This window comes from Sturnira hondurensis, unplaced genomic scaffold (assembly GCF_014824575.4).
Source record: "Sturnira hondurensis isolate 20B ecotype Veracruz unplaced genomic scaffold, ASM1482457v3 Scaffold0002638, whole genome shotgun sequence".
Classification (NCBI taxonomy): domain Eukaryota; kingdom Metazoa; phylum Chordata; class Mammalia; order Chiroptera; family Phyllostomidae; genus Sturnira; species Sturnira hondurensis.
The window spans coordinates 3364384-3385243 of record NW_028075269.1 but is presented as its reverse complement, the minus strand read 5'-3'; the positions used below and the strand labels follow the sequence as shown (position 1 = coordinate 3385243).

Below are 20860 nucleotides of genomic sequence, written 5' to 3'. Positions count from 1 at the left end.
TTAACTTTTTTCTCCAAAACCACTCTAATTTATTTTGGAAAACCCCTGGGTTAACCAGCAGTATCTCCAGGGGCCAGAACAATCCCTGGAACACAGCTGTTATTAAAAGTGTCTATTAAATAAGAACCAGTGATTACTGAGTAATTACTAATTAGTAGACACCAAGTTAAGGACTTTAAATGCAGTATCTCATTTAATTTTCACTCTAATCTTATAAAGTGGATATAATTACTATCTCTAGGTTATAGTTGAGTACGATGAAACTTAGAGAATGTTAATTTACTTAATCACAAAATTTAGCAACAAACTCAGAGCACTTATTATAATGTAACACTACCACCCTTGAATATATGAATGAGTGAATAAATGGATGAGTAGACTGACTGAATTAGCTTACAATTCACTAGGCATCACATCAGCTTTGTCTCCAAACCCTAAACAAATTAAAAGTGATAAAAATCACTTGTTTATATGTAATGACCACAGCATGCTCTTACATTTGCGGTTAGCAACCCAGGGGACTTTGCCAATTTCTGGGGACATTTTCGGTTCTCACAAAGGGAGGCGTGGTTCCCCTGCAATCTCGTGGGTAGATGCCACAGATGCTAATAAACTTTCTACAGTTCACAGGACAGGCCCCCGCCACAGGAATTAACTGGTGCGATGTGTCAGTGGTGCCAAATCTGAGGAACACTGTTCTATACCATATGACTGTTCGTACAAAGTCAAATTATACCGAAACACTTCCTGTAAAGAACATTTTAATCATTTCCCTCATCTCAGCTGTGATTTCTTCTTTTCACCATCACTTGTTTAGTGTTGTTTTCACTCCCACGAGATCAGTTAACATGCAAGACTCACAGAATATCTTATTCTAGGCATATTAACGGTGGGAACAGAGGGGCTGCGGAGGCTACACGGGGCAGCAGTGCATTGCTGGAAGGCAGATTGGAGGAGGAAATGCACACCCCTTCGTGTGGCAAAGGCACCCTGATACCTTTCAGACCAGTAAGAAGCCAGTGAACATCCCACTTGGGTCAGCCAGCTATTCACTATTGCATGCTTGAAAAGATAAAGGAAACAAATAAATTCCCACAGCCACATCTCAACGCTATGTAGTATCTGTTTCAAAATGGCTAACGAGGTAGGAAGCTGTTTTCCAACCTCAAACACCTGTCAAGGAAACGTGTAGCAAAATTGCAGTTCTTAAATCTAGGCACTAGGTGGCAGCAGCACACAAGCGCGTGGGTTCATCCTGGATTAAAAATTCAGTGCTGCATTGTTAAAATTCTATTGGAACAAAAGCAGTAAACGTGGTTTTTTCCCCCAACATTTCTCATTATTGCTTTTCATTTCTTTTACTGGGCTTAAAATTACTAAGCTGCTTTTGTTTTCTAAATTAATCTATATTTCACTCTAGGATACTTGTGAGAGCAACGTTTAGTGTGTATGTGTGCATGTATACACATATACATACACAAACTAATTATATACCTGTAATTATGTAAACTGTATGTACATAAATTGCATATATGGTATACAACTGTATAAATTATTACCTGCAATATATAATAATGTTGGTGAACATGATATAACTATAATACATAACAATGGTGACTCCATTGAACAATTTATCTCATTTAATACATTTGACAACCTTATGTGCAAGGTATTAGCTTTCTCCCTTTACAGTTTAATTGCCAGTTTAATCTCAAGGATCAGAGAGATTGAACAACTCGGCCAGGTTCACACCATGTAATGAGCCACAGAGTGGGATTTATGTTACACGTTTCAGAGAACCTGACGTCTGTGAGCTTTTTGAGCCCAAGGCTTTTGTCTTAACATCTACTCTCCCTTTCCAGACACATATAAGTGCTCAACAATGTGTTATATCAGTTGTAAAAACAGCTTGTTCCCATTTCATAGTGTTAAGGAAAAATAATCCACATGGGGAAATAAAGGCAATTACTAGGGCACATGTTAAAATGTGGATTGCCAGACCTTATCCCAGATTAATTTAATCAAAATTTCTTGGGAGGGTAGTTTTCTTATAGTTCTCCGGGTAACTCTGTTATATAGATATTATTGAGAATCTATAGCGTAGTGACTAGGTTTTAATAGTTTTAGGAGCCTTTGCTCACTTCTTTTTGATAAATCCTCAAGGACAGACTGAAAATATAAAATAGTTACCAAGAAAGTTATGAATATGATGTTTGGCACTGAGGGAGATAGGAGTTTGCACCTCACCGACCCTAATAATGTCCCACCCAGCTGAGTTCTATCCCTTTTGTGATAATTTTTGTGACTTCAGTGACAGAAGCAGAGGTCTATTTTATCTATTTAAATACACAGCATTTCCACACAGGGCCAACATGCAAAGAGGTCAGTGGCTGACAGAATCATTTCTGTCCTACATTACTGATTTTCTTCTGGGACCTCAGAAAAACGTCCAAGATATATCGTGAGATGTGGTTTATTATTAATATTAACTCTAAATTGTTACTATAGAACACAGATCTTTGCACGGGATGAACACATGACAACCTTTTCCTCTATGACTTTAGAGGAAATGGACAACACACAGTATTAAGTGACGAGATTTGAGGCTGGTCTCATTGGCTGATTTTCAGAAATCCACCTCAAGACATTTTTACTAACCTGGACCAGTATTTCTATCTAGCCAATTGTTTACAAAATGGTGAAGATTGATGGTGACATCTCAGGGAAAGTTCTCCTTTTCACAATTAAAAAAAAACCTCAGCTGATGTGCACACAGATCTGTTTTCAAATAAGGAACATCTGGCAAGCTGTGATTGTTCACCATGACTGTGAGCTATGATCAGGAACACCTGAAGCTACTCTGTCGCAGCCACAACAAAGGCGGCTTGCCTTTGGAAAGATACAATAGGAAGAGTAGGTTTTGTGTTAGTTCTTTTATCCCCCCTCCCTTTGGTTTTTAAGCAAAGCGCCTCATGGAAAAGCAAGTCCTTTTGCAGGACTTATCCACGAAGCCTGCCTTGTACGTATGCCTTTATGTTCAGCATCAATTCAGACCACTGCAGAGAACTCGCCGTCAGTATTAGAATGCAGGCAAGCCCTGGGCATGCTCACATGTCGGCAAGTTCCAGAACTATGATGCCACTTCTCCCATCAAAGTGAAACCATCCATGTTAATAGCATTTTTTGGTTGTTTGTATTCCTGAAGACTCATCATCCTGCAGAGGGGCACTTGGGAAGCTTCCTAACACCCCTCCGATGATGGAGGCACCCCATCCAGTGCTTTGCTCAGAGCAATGAACGCCAAGGGCTGCCGTAGCAAAAGCGAAGGGGCAGACACACTTAGCAAAGAGTCCCAAGAGGCCTGTGATCCATGCGAATTGTCAAGACACAGCTGTGTTGGTGACCGGGGCACTCCCCGATTCCCAGGACATCAGCACAGTCCTTTAATCAGCATGCACATTGCTCTGTTCTATACATAATACTGTTCTTGAATATTAAGCAGCTGGTGATTCAGTGCCACCTGGCACTTCCTGGTTAAGCGCAGCTCTGATATGGTAAGAATGTGTCAGGAGTAAGGAAAAATAGTTTCCAGGGAGGACAGTGTGTCAGAATGAATCAGAGAAGCAGGCTGAGAGTGTGAGAGGTGACGGAACACCACCCACACAGGACGAACAGAAGAGGGGGTGATCAGGCGCCGAAAGCTTGTCTCATTGACCTTCCTTGTCCATGAAGCCTTTAAGGAGGCACTTCCTGAGTGCTGTGGGTTGTTTGTTGCTCCCCTCAGCAATAATGCTGTGAAGTATGGGTCTGTGATACACGGAGTAGGCGGGGCGTAGTTGACAAAACAGCTGCAACTCACACAGGTCGAACAAGCTGCCTTTGACATTCAGAGTCCCTGAAGTTGGAACTTGGAAACTGTGACAGAGGAACTATGAACCTTCTCTGTTTCCCCCCACCTTCCCAGCCCCTTTGTGTTCTCCAAGAACAAAAAGGCTTACTAGCGCCTCCTGTGGCCAGGCCAGAAGATGGGACGCTGTTTACAGATGAAGCTGCCCTACGGTCTCAGACCCTACAGTTAGAGAGAACACCTAGATGAGAAAAACAGGCAGAAAGAGCACTGAGAGGGGTGTCTTAGAAATGAGGGTTAAATGCTTTCGCATGAGAGTGCAGGTACAGCATACGCCGAGGACCTAGACCATGTACTAGCATACGTGTGCAGGGCCCGGTTTGATTCCCAGGCCCCCGGAGGAAGGATACAGGCAGCGAGCGTGAAGCACATCCGAAGAGCGTGGCTGAGATGGTGGCAAACTTAGCAAACCCTGATTGTGGGGAGGGCTGAGTGGACTCCTCGGAGTGATCAGCCGCCACTTACAGTTTAGGCCATTCCTGCTCTAGACCGTGTCCTTACTGCACGGCGACCCGGAAGGCAGAGCACTCCCTACCTATTCTAGACTAGGACGCAGGCTCACGAAAGAGCAGCGACTCACGGGACAGCACCGCTACCTACGGCAGAGCTGGGGCAGGAAGTCTTGGTTGGGGGGTGAGACATACAAACTACCTAAGCTAGAACACAGCGTAGACATCAGCAACCCAAAGCTGTCCTTTTCACAGAGGAAGACAAGGAGCCCTAACTGACATGACTCGCTCACTCAAGCTGGCTTTGCCCAGATCACCTGAGTCTTAACTCTGCTGAGCCTGCAGACAGTGCTTCCTGTTCACACCTGAGGGACCCTTTTACTTTCTCTTTCTTTTAAACCCCCCGTTTTGATGGAATAAGGATGACAATGAAGATGATGATGATGGTAATCATCCTTCATAGGCCACTATGTACTAATGACTAGCTCTGAGAACAAATACTTCATGGCTGTCATGAACCCCCTCTGTATAGACGAGATCATTCATTCTCACAGTTGTGCGGCCCACTCAAACTGACAAAACAGTACCAGGCTCCATTCCATATTTTATCCTAAAACGTTCACTCTTCTTTCCTATCATGCTGACAGAATTTGCCTGCCAAACTTATCCATTAAGAAATAACTTAGGCCTTAGCCAGGAAGTTCAGGTAGTTACAGCATCATCCTGATACTCCAAGGTTGCGGGTTCTATCCCTGCTCAGTGCACATACAAGAACCAACCAATGAGTGCGTAAATTAGTGGAACAACACATTGATGTTTTGTCTCTCTCGCTCCCTCCTTCTCTCTCTCTAAAAAAATCAATAAAATAAAAAAGAAATAACTTAGTCCCCATTTTAGTCAATCAAAAACATACATATGCTATGTGGAACATCAATTGATTAGTATAAAGAACCAATTATTATACAAATTTGACCTAAAGCCTGCTGTTTTGGTGTGCCCATACACCCTTGCCATCGATGAAGGCACAAATTTCACTTTGCTTCCTGCAACACCCAAATCAGCCTGTGAGCCCTTGTTTCTACAAGCAAAGGACGGAGGGGTCTGGCTCTCTCAAGGTGGAACCAGCTTCATTACATTATCATAAAAATAACTCCTGTGGATTATATGCTCTTGGTCTTTATAGTCCACTGACTTAAATAATAAGCCTCGGGGAGTTCGCTCACGTATTTTTAGCTAAAAGCACAGACCCACAATTGTGATTTGCTTTGCATTAAGGTTCCCAATGAAAATGAGTTGTTAAAGGGGTTCCCAGTCTTTTCCCAGAGAAACAAAGGCACTGGAAACGGGTAAGAGGTAATGAGTGCTGCGCTTTCTCTCTGGGAGAGAAAAATTACAAAGGAGAAATGATAGATGGTGCTCACCAGAAATTTTAATTAAACCCATGAGTGAAAAATTCTGCATCAGGCCAAGTGGCATCTGCACTCATACGTGACCTGCTGAAACAGCAGGGGCGGGGCCATGCGTCAGGACAGAGATGTCCTGTGAGAGCAGCCCTAATATCTTTGAATTTCATTTAACCTAGTTCTCCGTAAAGCCTCGCTTTGAAGGTCCTTCTAGGAGTCCCCCCCCCACCACCACCGCCAGCTCAGTAGTAACTCAGAATACAAAGCAATCTGCTCTCGGTTGCTTAGTGACACCAGAGTGCACACCGCAGCGTGTCTGCAATGCATGTGTGCTGTCTCTTGTTTGTCAAAGCATGGTGTTCCCTGCCACTCTGCAATGCGGCCTTTGGTGCAACAATTAAGTCATTAAAAGTCCTGATGGTGGATGATTCCACGTGAACTTTCTCTACAGACTATGACTAAAGAACACCAGGCATCCATGTAAACACCGCAACTCCTCCTCGGGCCTGCTGCACCAGAAAGACATTTAGCAGATGCATCTTTTCTCATCCAAATGCCCACATGTTCCACCGTTAGGCTTTGACATGCACTTGGAGACAGGAGGAAAAACTTAAAAATCAGGCACGAACATGGTTCAGTCTTGACTTTGCCACTTACAAGTTGTCTGATCCTGGCCTGGTCTTAATTTCTCCGATTCTCATCTGTAAATCTGTCCAGCTTGGGAGGCTGTTACAGGGCCAAATGTCCCTAAATCAAAGTGCTTCATAAACATGGTCTGTCACTATTTTTCTTTATTTTTTAACCTTGCTGACTCTCCTTTGCATTTTGAAAGTTAAAGACTTAGTTGGCTTGGATTTGATATTGAATCCAGTTAGAATTAAACTTCTTACAAGTTGATACATTTCTTGCAAAAAGCACACTATTCCTCATTAAAACATCCTTGATATGTTTGTCTCCTGTAGAAATTCCACCAACATAGCATATCAAAAACATATTTTAGTATCAATAACTCTTGTGCCTTTAATTTTTATTATGAATTGTAGAATCAAGGTCTTAAATTCAAGGTCCCAATTAATGCTTGATGATCTGCCAAGTGGCCATTCAGCCTAAGTCCAATCTTTATGGCATCCACCCCGACTTCCTGGGAAAGACACACTCCATCTCTAGTCCCTTTATCTTTCTCCAGAGTAGTAGACATTTCAGTTGGGCTCAGAGCTGCCTAGAATAAAGGCTACTTTCCCAGTCTCCCCTGCAAGTAGACATGGCCACATGTCTAATTACAGCCAACAAGCTGTGAGCAGGAAAGTCAAATGAGTCAGGTACTTTCCTTAAGTGGCACAGGCACTTCGCCCCTTCCTTAGCCTCTCCTCCATGGTCCGGCCTGGGGCCCAGAGCAGTCCTGGACCGTGCGTCTGAGACCCAGCACTAGCAATGGCCGAGTGATAAGCTGGAGAAATCTTGAGTCCCTGAGCACCTTCGGGAGCAGAGTCATCAAACCAGTCCTGGACTTCCATGCTGGAGAAATAAACTTCTATCTTCTTTAAGTCACTGATGTCTTGTTTGTTTCGGTTACTCACAGCCAACTAATGGAATCAATTTTCCACATCTGTGTTTTCAGAGGCCCTCAACTTTCAAAAAACCCTGCATTGTCTCAGCAGCATCTGTTTACTTTAGTGCAATATATTTGACAAAAACAGGGTGGAGCAAAAGTTGGTAAGTTGGTTTACAGGTATGAGTATGCAAACACAGTTTATTCCTGTCTCATAATTTATTAATTATTGTATAATTTCCCACACAAACAACTGCAAACCTACTTTTGCCTCACTCTGTACTTCTTATACATGGTTCACACGCAATAACTGGGGACCAGGAGCCACCTGGCTCTGAGGAAAATCTGTGAGCAACTCCCACACGGGTCCCACCGCTCAGGTCCACAACAGTGAAGAAGGAAGGTGAAGTGTGGGGTGCTGAGGATCAGAACCCTTAACAGAGACACATGGGAGAAAGGAAAGTCTGCTGGAGAAAGGACCTTAGGAGTAACAACTGAAAAAAGAGGTGTTAGGAAATGGGCAGAGAAAGGATAAGCATTCCAGAAAGAGGAACGGTGTTTCCAAAGGCCTGTGAGCCAAAAGCAGCACAGTGTGATGAAAGAAGAGAAGTCCTGTATGATCCTGGGGCCCAGGTTTTAGAATTTTCTTGTGGGTGAGCAGATAGAATTTAAACCCACACCACAGAATCAAAGTAGTCCCTGGTTCTAGAGGTTTCCTTCCCCCACAGGAAAAACACTGAAGTGAGAAGAAAAAAAAACACCTCTTAATGGGATCATTGTTTTGCACTGGTGTACATGAGAATGAACAGACCGAGCTAAACCATGCAAGTCATTCGTCTCAACAGAACACTTCTTGTTCCCCGCTGCTCCCAATCCTTCTCATTTATAAAAATAAATAAATAAATGTAACTCCTCTCTGGCAGAAGCTGGCTCTTCAGGATTTTTTTTCTTTGTTGCCCGCCTGAGGAACCATGAATGCATTTCACTGAGCAAACGTGCACATGCACACTTTGAACATCCTCCGTGGTACTGGGAGGACTTGGAAATAGCCCAATTAAAAGGATTCAATAATTCACAGAGGACACTAGAGGGCAGGTGTCCCTTTTAAATTGGCTCTAAATTCCACCCACAGACCCACCAGCAACCCAGCACCACCGCTGTAGGTAAGCAAGCCTGAATGGGTCCCACTTTCCAGCACTGCTCACATATAAGGGGGGAATCTGCCACGCTGCCCCTCAGATAGGTCAGGCTGTATACGTGCCCCTCCTGTCCCCTCTACGCGGCTCTCCCTCCTCTTGTCAAGCTTGGCTTCTTGTCATCATTTTGGTGTCACTGCAAATATCACTTCCTTGGAGAGGCCCCTCCCTGGAGATTTACCTAAAGAAATCCCTCCGGAATCCCGTTGCTCTGTACTGAACCAAACGTTTCCTTCAAACACCTTCTGATCCTTTCCAAGGATCCAAAGTTACCTTGTGTACTTGCTAACCTGAGAGTAACTTGTCTCTTCTAGCAACTATACTCCTCGAAGGCAGGGCCCTTGTCTTATCTACTCACCACTCTATTCTCTGGACCAGGAAAGAATCTGTGGACTATCTGATGAGTGAACCAATGGTTAGTCTTTTAAAATAAGCATTATTATTAGTATTCGTACCACAGACAACACTGATTTCAAATACCTGGATTAAAGGTTTTGCAGTAAGTTGATGGCAGAATTACTTGATCTCAGAAGCAATTTCAAGCTATGAAAGTTTCTTCTCTTAACTAAATTTTTTGTGGGAAAAGGTAATTTCTCTTAAGAAAACCATCATTTTCTAAATTCTAGCTTGTTCTTTGCCTATTCCCTCTGTTCTAGTCAATATCCAATCAAGTCAGCCCTCAAAATAATACTCGTGTTGTTCATTTACTCTTTCCACTCTCTCTACCACCATTTTAATTAATGCTCATAGCCTATAAACAACTGAATAACCTCTGAGTTAATTGCATTTTCTTCAGATTCTTCCTGCTCCAACTTATAATTCTATATACTAACCTCTTCCAGATTGTCTTAACTTTCAATTTTACCATGTCACTGCCCAACGCCTCCAATTGCTGTCTAATGCTATTGGGTTAAATTGCAACGTTTTGGGCTTTACATTTAAGTCCCTCCGTGATTGCCCCCCAACCTACCTTCTCATATTATTTCTACTTAAACTCTCTTCATGATCTCCAGGGAAACTCTATTCAAACATCTCTCGAGTTTTTCTTATTTCTCTATTGTGCTTATCCTAAAATCCTCCAAAAAGGCTCTCCCACATTCAAATCCCATTCATTTCTCAAGACACTGGTGAATTTCCACCTTCTATTTGAAATCTTTCCAAATAAATCCAACTCACTTTGACCCACTTGTATCTAAATTCATCAGTGGCTAGAGCAGGGCCTGGCTCGTTGTACGTACACAGAGACTTCCTGTCAAGTGAATTACTCCATCTACAGTTGATACCATGCTCTCTGTCGTACAGCACCTTTGATTTCACCTTACTCTATTTTACTTGAGTTATTACTCTTGGGTTCCTTTCCAACTGGATCTTAGAGGTCTGAGTCCCTGATTCCTACCCCACTCTTTATACACAGGAGACAATACCCATTATCAGACAGATTATTCCACATTTCACCAAGTGAGCCAAAGGTCATTTAGTGTTATCGATAAACTTGTCCTCTCTAATTTGTTATAGGGCTCAGGATTTAACAAAAACTCTACTTAAAACAACCAACTCTACACATTTTATCAGAAAGTCCACTTGAGGTTCAAAACTATGTCCTTTCTCTTTCTTAATGGTTTCACCATCACTCATACACTGTGAACCAAACAACCAATCTAAGCTACTTCTTGTTAGAATCCCAGCTGCAGTCTTTTCTAACTTTTCTGATCCTCATGAAATGATAACCTGATATTTGCAGTATGCCAAGGATGTAAAGAAAACAAAGTAAGCTCCCAGAATAGAAACTAGCACAAAACACTGTGCCTACACTTCAGGGCAACATACACAAAAGACACTGACCAGTGTTACATTTTCTCGGTGCTAAGTATCATCATGCCACACAAGCCATGGAGATCAGAGGAAGTACGAATGAATAGAGGCCGAGCCATGATGTGAAGAGACCTGAAACTGTCGGCAGCCACAGTGCAAAACTACTGAGCCCCGCCCCCATCCGACTGCCCTACAGAGTCTGACCCTCTATGCACTGTAACTTAACTGTAAGAGCCTTACACATATTTTTAAAAGATAAATTGATGGAATTGACAACTTGTTCTTTAGTCACAGGGACGCTGATTTAATCTACTCACAAAGAGGTTTTCCTCCAACCACTGTAGCCAGAGTCTCACATCCAGTACCTCCCCTCCACTTTACCCTGTTCTGCCCTCCTTATCAGCACATGGAAAGAACTTATGTATTTATTAACCCATGTCAGGAATCAGCAACATATGGCCCATAAGGCAAACCCTGCCCTATCCTGTTTTCATAAATAGTTTTATTAGAACATGGCCGTTCATTACATATTGCCTACGGCTGCTCTTGGGCTAAAACAATGGAGCTGGGAGGCAGTGGCTGAGCTGCGTGGCGCACAGAGCCTAAAACATTTCTGTCTGGCCTTGGACTGTCTGACTCTCGATCTCTGTGCTTATTGTCTGTCTCCTCACTCCCAAAATATGAAAAGAGACTGCCCTGTTTACTTCTCTAACCATGACACTAGTGGGTGGCACATAGTAGGTGCTTACTATCTGTTGCTGGCCACTCATAGATTTAACAGAAGGGTAAATTGCATTGTCATGTACCCAAAGCTCTGAACTTAGCCACACATGTGGAGTCGCTGCTTTCTGGGTCTATATGTAATGAACTCAGGTAAAGAAATTTGTAAATGGCCAAAGAATACTCTGGGGAGGACCCTTGGACCAAGGAACGGTTTTCAGAGAAAATGCCGCAGTTTCACTGCTGGGCCTATGTAAGAGTGCTGTATTTTTTATAGCCCTGCTATGGTAAAAAGAAGCATGTCCAAAATCACCAGGCATATTTGGAACTGCAAATCTGGGTAACATCTGGAGAATAAGAGCTCAGAGTAACAAATTCCTCAAAAGTTGTTGATAGTAGCACCAGCTTTTCCTTAATTTCTTTGACTCTTGTCAATTGATATTACCCAGGGGATTTTTTTTCAACTTACCACAGTTGTAAAATATAAAGGCACCATTGCCTGTCATTCCCTTTCAGTTTACACGAGCAGCTTACAGTTTTATTCCATGGTAAAAGTCTCACCAAAAGAACTCCTTATTAAGAAGTGAAAACTTCAACCTACTGAAACCCAGTTTCTCTACACCCGGTGGGCAGGTTGAAACAAGCCAAAATCAACATGTTGCTTTTCACATATTCTGTTTAAGGGGAAACAATGCATTTAACAGTGGTTCAGTTTTTAAATACCTACACACCAAGACAGGGAGCTTCACCTGGTAGGTCAGGATAAGTATCACACCTGAAGTTTTATCGGATAAAAGGTCTCCAGACTGAGCTGCCGATGTCATGACGTACTCACTCCCCAAGCCAACACGGCAGCAGGGAACTACCCCTATTTTAAACCCTTTCCATTCATTCTCTACACTACAGCCTAAGTAGTTTAAAATATAGCCCTGGCTGGTGTAGCTCAGTGGATTGAGCACAGGCCTGTGAACCAGAGGATCACGGTTCAATTCCCAGTCAGGGCACGTTCCTGGGTTGCAGGCTGGTTCCCTGTAGGCCAACTCCCAGCAGGGGATGCACAAAAGGCAACCATACATTGACGTTTCTCTCCTTCTCCCCTTCCCCTCTAAAGATACATAAATAAATAAAATCTTTAAAAAAAATATAATCGACTCACATCTCTGCCCTTCTAAAAATCCTTTGGCATCTACGGATNTATTTTAAACCCTTTCCATTCATTCTCTACACTACAGCCTAAGTAGTTTAAAATATAGCCCTGGCTGGTGTAGCTCAGTGGATTGAGCACAGGCCTGTGAACCAGAGGATCACGGTTCAATTCCCAGTCAGGGCACATTCCTGGGTTGCAGGCTGGTTCCCTGTAGGCCAACTCCCAGCAGGGGATGCACAAAAGGCAACCATACATTGACATTTCTCTCCTTCTCCCCTTCCCCTCTAAAGATACATAAATAAATAAAATCTTTAAAAAAAATAAAATATAATCGACTCACATCTCTGCCCTTCTAAAAATCCTTTGGCATCTACAGATTGCCTTCAGGAGGATGCTAGAGGTCTCACGATACAGGTGGCCCTTCATGACTTGACCCTGGGCCTGGCTGCCTCACGCCTCCTTCCATGAAGGCTCACATCACCCTCTCTCACGCTCACCCTCCACACTGCAGGCTGGGTGTCTAGGAGTTGATAAAGCCTCCTTCTATCTCTGTCTCCCTCCCATCCTTTTCTAGCTCTTTCTGCCTTGCCCTTTTCTCCCCCATGCCTCTGAGCCTTTGTGCATGCTGCTTCCTTTCTGATTCTGGTGGAAACACTTTCCTTTCTCTTTACCATCCGAGACTTCTCATCTCAGACTTCTTTCCCCTAATAGCCTTTCTTGATTCCAGAAGTCTAGATTAATAGAAAAAATATATGACAGGTAATACCACTGGGAATCTCAACTCTAAATCTAAGAAATGTATCACATGAAAGATTAATAAGAGGTAGAGCTCTAAATTAAACTTTGACGTCTCCCCCAACATAATCTAAATTCTTAAAGTCCATGTACCACAAGTACTGCTTTTAGCATTCTTCTAAGCAACTCAAATATGTGTCTCTTAGGTAAATCTTCAGATGCTTTGCTATTGAAAAAAAAAATCCAGGATTGTTCTTTTAAAACATGGTAAAAGTTTTCCATTTAAAACAGCATGCTAAATATGTTTTAATCAAAGATATGTCTTGTTTTGAAAGCCCCTCACTTGAAGGAAATCAGAGAGAACACGGTTGAAGATAAGCCACTTACGGTAGCCCCAGCACCTAGTAATGAGAAAGCACTGGTAATTCTGAAGAAATACTTATAGCAGAATAAATATGTTTGGAGATCATTGAGTATGAAAATACATACGTTCCCAGTTAAATATGACAAAAATTTGACGCATTTAACTGGGAATGTCTTGAGCAGCAAATCCTGGGTGGAGGCGTTTTAAGTCTGTCAACCCGTCCCTCGATATCTTCTGATTAGGTGGGGACAGCTGTAATCTCAATGGCTGAAGTGCTTGTCACCTTTCTGTAACCTGCTGTGGGAGAGGAGTCAAAAGTGGCATCTTGGAAGTGAAACAAATCGATCTAAGAAGTGCCAACAAGGGCAGGCAGAAAAGGTAATCGTGCTACAGAGAGAACCACAGTTCACGCCAATCAAGTCCCCGGACAAGTGCCAGTTCCAGCCCTGTACAGACCTGGCAGGATCTGAAGGTGGCTTACCTAGGAGGGACCAAGACGGAGGGGTGGCACTGCACAGAAGGAGTGAGGATGACGAGAACAGAAGTCCCATCTGTGGGAAGGTACGTGGAATGAGGCAGAGGAAAGCCGAAAATGAGACAGGATTGCAGACAGCATGACAAGCCTCCCAGCAAGAGTCTCCAAGGGTCAGAAGGCAGAGCCCAAGCAGGGAGTGGGGTGCGACACATCAGAACCACAAGCAGCAGACTGCAGCCGTCTGGAGGCAGAATTAGGGGGGCTTGGCTTCTGCCAGTCTCCAGGTATTTCAGCCCTTGGCTCCATGACGTGATAAAGTCCTCTAAACGCTGCTTGCCAATGTCCAGGTTCAAAGATGAAAAGACAGATGACCCTAAATGGGGCTGCACCCACTGACGACCCCTGGTTGTTCAGGACCAGAAAAGAACCCGATGATAAAGCTGAGATCCAAGCTGCTCTTTGGCCATTACAGGGTCTCTGAGAAATGTCTCCAGGAAGCAAGTTTCGACCTTGATTTTTGTGCATTTCACTTCACTTAGGGCAACTGTCATTTTGTGTCTGCATTGAAGCGGAAAAACAAGGGGATGCCACTCCAAAAATTTGGCCAAGTGTCCTCTCTTTCTCTAACTCATCTTCTCTCGGGCAAGAGGAAGGCAGAGAAAAGGATAGAAGAGAACTCTACTGGTTTTAGCCTCTGCAAAGTCGGGTCTGAACTGCCCCTTCCCCGGAAAAGAACTAACGTGCCGGCTCCACTAAACCTACCCTACGAAATCCACTATGCCTCCTGAGATCACAGGAACGACAGGAACGGCAACACACACTCAAATACAAATAACTGTGGCTAGGGTTAGCTGAGATAACTATATCCCTGACTTCCCAATTCAATTTGTGCCCTCATAAAAGACACTTGTGAAAAAGAAAAAAAAATTTAAGAGAAGCAAGAAGAGGTGTGGCACTTTAATTAATGAAAAAGAGACAGATACTCATTCTCTGAACCATAGCAGCAACAAAACCTGTCAGGCACCATCTTCCCCTTTAACCAAGTGGCACCTGAACACTGAAGGGCAAACTTCACAGCCAGCCAGCGAGAGTGGTTAACCAACCCTGGTGAGAAATGAGGGTCAAGGCTGTCATAGCCAAATCAGCACAACAGACTTAGGCTTCACCTTCATTTCAGAGTAACTTGCTTCATAAGTCTTTATGCAATGTCTTTCAGTAGGACCAAGGACAGTTAGAACTGGTGTTTCTACCCCCACCTTGATCGGGCATTCTAATGTTTTACAGCATATTTTCAGGTTTGGTGAGAAGATTTTAGAAGTAACTTTCCAGGAGCTAACCTCTTTGTCCTTCTTGTTGATTATTAATGTCTATAACCAATTAAATCATATGTCATTGCCAGAATCATCAGTAGTATATGACCTTTTTTTGCATTGTTATGCAAGATCTTTATAAAGGAAAAGTTTATACAGAAACTGTGTCCTCAAGAATTCTAATAGTTCTCTGCATATTTCACACACTCATGGATTTGCTGAATAAAGGATAAATTATGCAGAAAGAAATGCATTTAACCATACTTGTTTTAGCGATCTCAACTAAATCTCATAATGTAGTTTAGAGATATATTTACCCTATTTAAACAACTTATAAAATGGAGACTTTCTAAAGATCACTTTGTATTTTTGTGGAACAGGGAACTCTCAAGTAAGCTGTTCTTTTTAGATCAGAACTATTAATATTTAAAAACTAAAAATGAACCAACCCTTCTATGCACACTGGCAATCTCGGAGCTGCAAATTCAGTTGTATTCCGTTTCTATTTCCTCTCATTTTTCCTGGACCAGAGTAATAAATTACTCGTGTTCAGCAAAGCACTGCTGATGCATCAGTAGGTGTGGTGTCAGGGTCAGAGATTCGGCAGGGGTCCATGGGTTTCCAAATGCGATAAACCACAAAGGGCAATTTGTGCAATGGGAGTAGAAAGGGAAAGTTCGAAAATTATAGGGTGCCTAATTTTTATTCCACAAGAATATTATCTTAAATATTTGAAAGCAAAACCCAAGCTAATATTGCACACAGAAGCTGAACTGAGATTTCTACTTTCGAACAATTTTAATAATAAGCTCAATGAAGGAATGCTCTGGAGCATGGGAATTATACTCAGAAAAGGCAAGAATACTAGGTGACTGCTTGCCACCCACTGACAATGAGCTCCAGATGGCCATTTTTACAAATTATGGTGGGAAAACCAAAGGGGAGCCATCATTTGAATACATGACTAAAAAAAAGAAAAGAAAGAAAGAAAAAACTAAGTAAATCATTCCCTTTTTTATTGCCCAACTTCCCTCATTTATCTGGAGGTCAAGGCTCCGCAGTGAAAGCAAAGTGGAGAGGTTTCCCCTTAATTATCTAATAAGTAATTACCTTAAATGTCTGCTTTGCTTTGGCTGTGGAGACATAGTAACAACCATGAAGACCCTACTGAAACAAGAAGATATGAAGTTCATAAAATGCTCTCCATCTCCATTGCAGAAAGGCACAGGAACGTAACCTGAAAATGCAAACTGTGATCTTTTGTGACAAGATTAAAGAAACCTTATTTTAAAGTTACAATGAGACTGACTATTTACATCTTTGCTTCATTTCCGACAGTGAAGTTTTACTGCCCAGTGATCTAAGCGATAACTGAAGGGTACGTAAAAGGACCGTTGGCATTTCACAACATGAACCTAGCATCATCTCCTTTCTGGGGTCCTTTGGTTTTCTGTTCATTGCTCAGAACTCTTACTATAAAAATAAGAGATACATGTAAGGAAGTAATTCTGCTCAGGCAATCATCACGTCAGTGCATCATTTCCACAAGAGAAACATACCAGACTCTAGAGAATGTCTGATGCAGTCCTAGAAAAAAAATTAAATGAAGCTGTCATTTTCAGTATGAAAATTCCTGCTTTGGGGGATTATCCTGCCATCTTGTTCTGAGTTCTGTGGTACCCACCAGCTCACCAATGCTGGTCTCCTGTTTATGTTCAAGGCCCTACCATCACATTTACTCTCCGAAGACTGTGATCCACGAGGCATTCTACCATGTCCTTCTGTTATAATTAAAAATGTATACAGCATTCTACACAAAAGAGGCACCTACTTTATCTGAAAGATAATCTGTTGAAAGCCCCTCAGTCGAGATTGAAGGACATGCCCCAGATTCTCTAACTATTATGGTTTGAAAGTAAAGTCATTCTTGGGAAACATTTTTCCTCTTAAGATAATGAGATACTATTATGGCTATAATTTATCCATTAGTCAAGGCCATCTTCCCTTTATCCTTGGAATATTTCATCTTCCTCTTTCCTCTGGCCGATACACAGAAACCTGCGTTCCACCAGACCTAAGGGAACCAACTGCACAGGAAGGACGATCCTGCTCAGTCCCTGATGCCAGGATGTCAATTAGGATTCGGGGTTCTCTGGAATTATTTCAGTGTATATTGGAGGACTTTTTTTTGTTCTAAGATATTGATTAAATAAAAGAGATAGATGAGATCTCCAAGGTTGGATATAAGTGACAGTCCCTCACCTTGCTTCTGAGAACACTTCTAATTCCTTGTCATGGAAAGAGAAGAGGAGAGAAAGGTGTTTTGTAACCATCATCTTGGGAGAGGACTTTTGTGATGGACCCAAGTGCCTCCTTGTGGAAGGCTGGATGAAGTCCACCTTGGCCTTACTCCTATCAGGTGGGTAGGCAACGTGACATTAGTAAAGCTGCTAATGTTCTGTGGACTACAAGAGCTTCCATATTTTTTCTATTAGCCCATGACATCAAAAGACCATGAATATTGAAATAGGAGTCCTGGACTGGGTAAAATTATTATGGTTAACACACTGATATATGGTGACAAAGTAACACATTATCTGGATGCTCCAGTTTGGGGATGGGATTCTTAGAAACCTTATACCTGAAGTCAAAGTCAGAGGATAGATTTATCAGGCTTTCCCTTTACCAGCTTTCAAATGTTGCCTCAGAGAGACTATTCATGAGGCTGGACTTAAAAAAAAAACGTAGGAATAACAAATGACAGGTTCAGAGTAAAAGTGAGAGACTTTTAACCAATGTGTCAGCTTCTGGGAACATAAACAAATAAAACATTGGCTGGATTATATTTTAAGGGATGAGAAAGCCCTTTACATGGTGATTTCTCAAATAATTGTAATTTTTCCAGTTTATAGCCCCTAAAATTTGTCTATAACACAAACTAGATTATAAGGACTCTGAGCTAAACATAGCATTTCTCCATGATATAGTCAAAGAGCTAGAAGGACAAGCTGTGAGTGCAGCGCAGGAGTTGGCAAGAGAGCCAGGGCATAAAAGACATGGTGATGGAAAAGAAAGCTGCAGCCAGGAGAAGGGTAGCGGCATGTGCTGATTTCTTGCTGCAGTTCTTTTAGGAAACGCCAAATAAATCTCTAAATAACTCACTGTGATTTTTTTTAGTAACATCAGTATTTTCATTATTTACACATCTTAAGGCCAATAGCAAACCCAAATCCTTATGCCTTGTTCCTCCCAAAATCTACACAAAGGATTTCTTCTAACAAGATGGCAGGAAATGGCAAAATGTATCCTAAATTAAGACATAACCAGGCTTCAAATGTTAAGACTAATAACATTGACCCCGCCACTCCAGTGAACTGAGATCTGTGTGGATCAGTAAGGCTCCTGCAATAAAAGGTGTGGCAGTGAGGAAAGGAGGCGCCTGCTGGGTCCGGGGCCAGGAGAATTCCATGCTTATAATGGAGGAACTGAAATTCAAAATGTCAAGTATTAGAGAAAAAAGGCAACACAAGGTCTAAAATGACCAAGTCACACAGAAGCTAAACTCATTGGTTTTATGAAAAAGATACCACTACATAAATGAGTCCTATTTCATTATAGCCCCTGTTGTAATGGAAAAACTTCTGCCAAGTTTGATTACATTCAAAACAAACTCAAGATAGCCACATCTGCAAAGTATACTTCTTAATGAATCTGGCTGCGTCCTGTTTGTCAACTTAAGCCCATAGGAGAACCATATATAATTTATAACGACAGATATTTCACAGGTTTATTCTCTGACTGCCAGAAGACTTATCAATAATTCAAGACCATGACCATGTTTCATTGATTTCCTTTCACAAAAAATTCATATTTTAATCATTAAAATCATTCACATTTATATAAGCATAGAACACATAAACCAAGATGTTCTTGTTGGGAAGACTATGAAAGGAAGGAAAAGAAAAAGCTTATGAATTTCACAATTTCACATTACTATGTGGTGTCTACTTTGTAATGCAAGGCAAATCCTTCACTTAAAAACAAACAAAAAAATTCTAAAAGTAAAAACATACTGAACAATTGTTTCTATTTTTGTTAAGATTAAAAAATCCAAACAAATATTTTACTGTGTGAAGTTTAAAATGTATGGAATTTAATATATAAAATTTATATGATTTAACCTGGTAGCAACCATTTACTAGCTAGATTACCTTGGGAAAGATGTTTAATCTTTGCTATTTGCAGTTTCCTCAATGCAATAAGATATGCAAATTAACAGTAACACAGATTTCTCTCAGAGAGTAGTAATGAGAATAAAATGAGATGACATGTAAGTAAATGTACTTACAAACCACATAAAAGAAAGATATTCTTTACTGCTATCAAGTACCAGGATAAAAACAGTTAAGAAAAAATGTTATTTAAATATTATTTGACATCCATTTTTTACAGAACTTGTTTTTAAAAGCATGAGTTGCTACGCCAAAAGTTTTTAGTTTGCACTTTGTCTTAAGTCTAATTTAGACCATTTCATAAAAGTATAAAAAGCTACACAAGTTAATTTCACCTCCCTACCCCACCACAGCATGTACAGAAACTCCTTTTATATATAACCTAACTAGAGGATTTAATCTTAACTTCATAAAAGCAAATATATTTAATCGATAATATTCCTTATTTTCTTCATTTCCAGAATATATTTTGCCTCTGGAAGACTTTTCAAATCCGGTCAATATATATTTAAAAAATCAATAAATACATTGCACAGTGTGAAAATCATTCTGGTTGGTTTTTGTGAATTTTCTTCGGGGTCATTGTTGTTTTTTTCATATTCTTTGTTTCCTGGGTACTTTCTTCTGACTCTCCAGCAGGGATTGTCTATTAAACTTCATATTTTGTCAAAGCACACCAAGGAAATGGGTAAGCAAATTAGGAGCTGCACAGTAAGTACCAGTTAATTATTAATGGCTGTTGAGAGGTTGAGGAGCGAAACTCACAACATGAATGCCCAGAGACTAGATAGTCTGAAAGAGATTGAAAGCATATGCTGGAGTTAAAACCACACGCTCTGAGGTCAGACATGTTGAATTCCAAGAAAGGTGTGACTCATAACTGTCTGGCCATTGGCAAGTAATTAACTCCCTAAGGCTTGGTTTCCTTATTGTTAAAATGGACATAATAATAGTGCCTATTTCAAAGAGTTGTGAGGGCTAAATAAAAGAATCCAAGGAGAAAGGAGTCAGAAAAATGCCTGACACACAGAACACATTACGTGAATATTAAACAGTATATGTGATGAAATGTAGATAAAATAAAAGGTTTGTTTTTTGCACCAGTTCCTTGACCTAGGGGTTTAAATTTCAGGCACAGAAAGATTAACTTAACATTTCTCTTAAAATCAAAATGCCAAATCATTACACTAATTCAACTTTCTCATACTGTGCCTTTCACTACACATCCACACACCACACTATAATAAATACATATATATGAGTGTGTGTATGTATATACGTAACAAATTTACCTTAATGGCAGCAAGGCAGAAATTGGAAATACAGATCATAGGGCCTGTGCACATTCTCAATGAAGCCATTTAATTTTGCAGTGCTTCTGTGAGTTTAAGTAATTTTGATTTGTGGCTAGTGAAAAGTGTCCATTTATTCTCGGTGAAAGGTGAAAAAGAGTCCCGAGTGTGCCGCACAACTAAAAGGCAGGTGAACCGTGCTAACCCAGGTGGAGGTGCGTAAGGATGCTTCTCAGGTCGGGCAGAACGTAGACGCAAGTTTTGCTAAA

At 41.3% G+C, this 20860-nt stretch overlaps 1 protein-coding gene across 7 annotated transcripts in view; it reads right to left on the bottom strand.

The window, feature by feature from the left end:
• The window catches only part of GAS2 (growth arrest specific 2), a 119875-nt gene that overhangs the window by 20509 nt on the left and 78506 nt on the right, over positions 1-20860 (bottom strand). For 5 of the 7 annotated variants that reach the window (XM_037040399.1, XM_037040396.1, XM_037040397.1 and 2 more), the window contains exon 8: positions 16178-16231. The exons of 1 other annotated variant lie outside the window; for it this stretch is intronic. In XM_037040399.1, coding sequence (XP_036896294.1) covers positions 16178-16231 — 54 coding nt within the window. Of the gene's footprint in view, positions 1-16177; positions 16235-20860 lie in introns of those variants that run through there. One more of the 7 variants, XM_037040401.1, reaches the window with a different exon arrangement.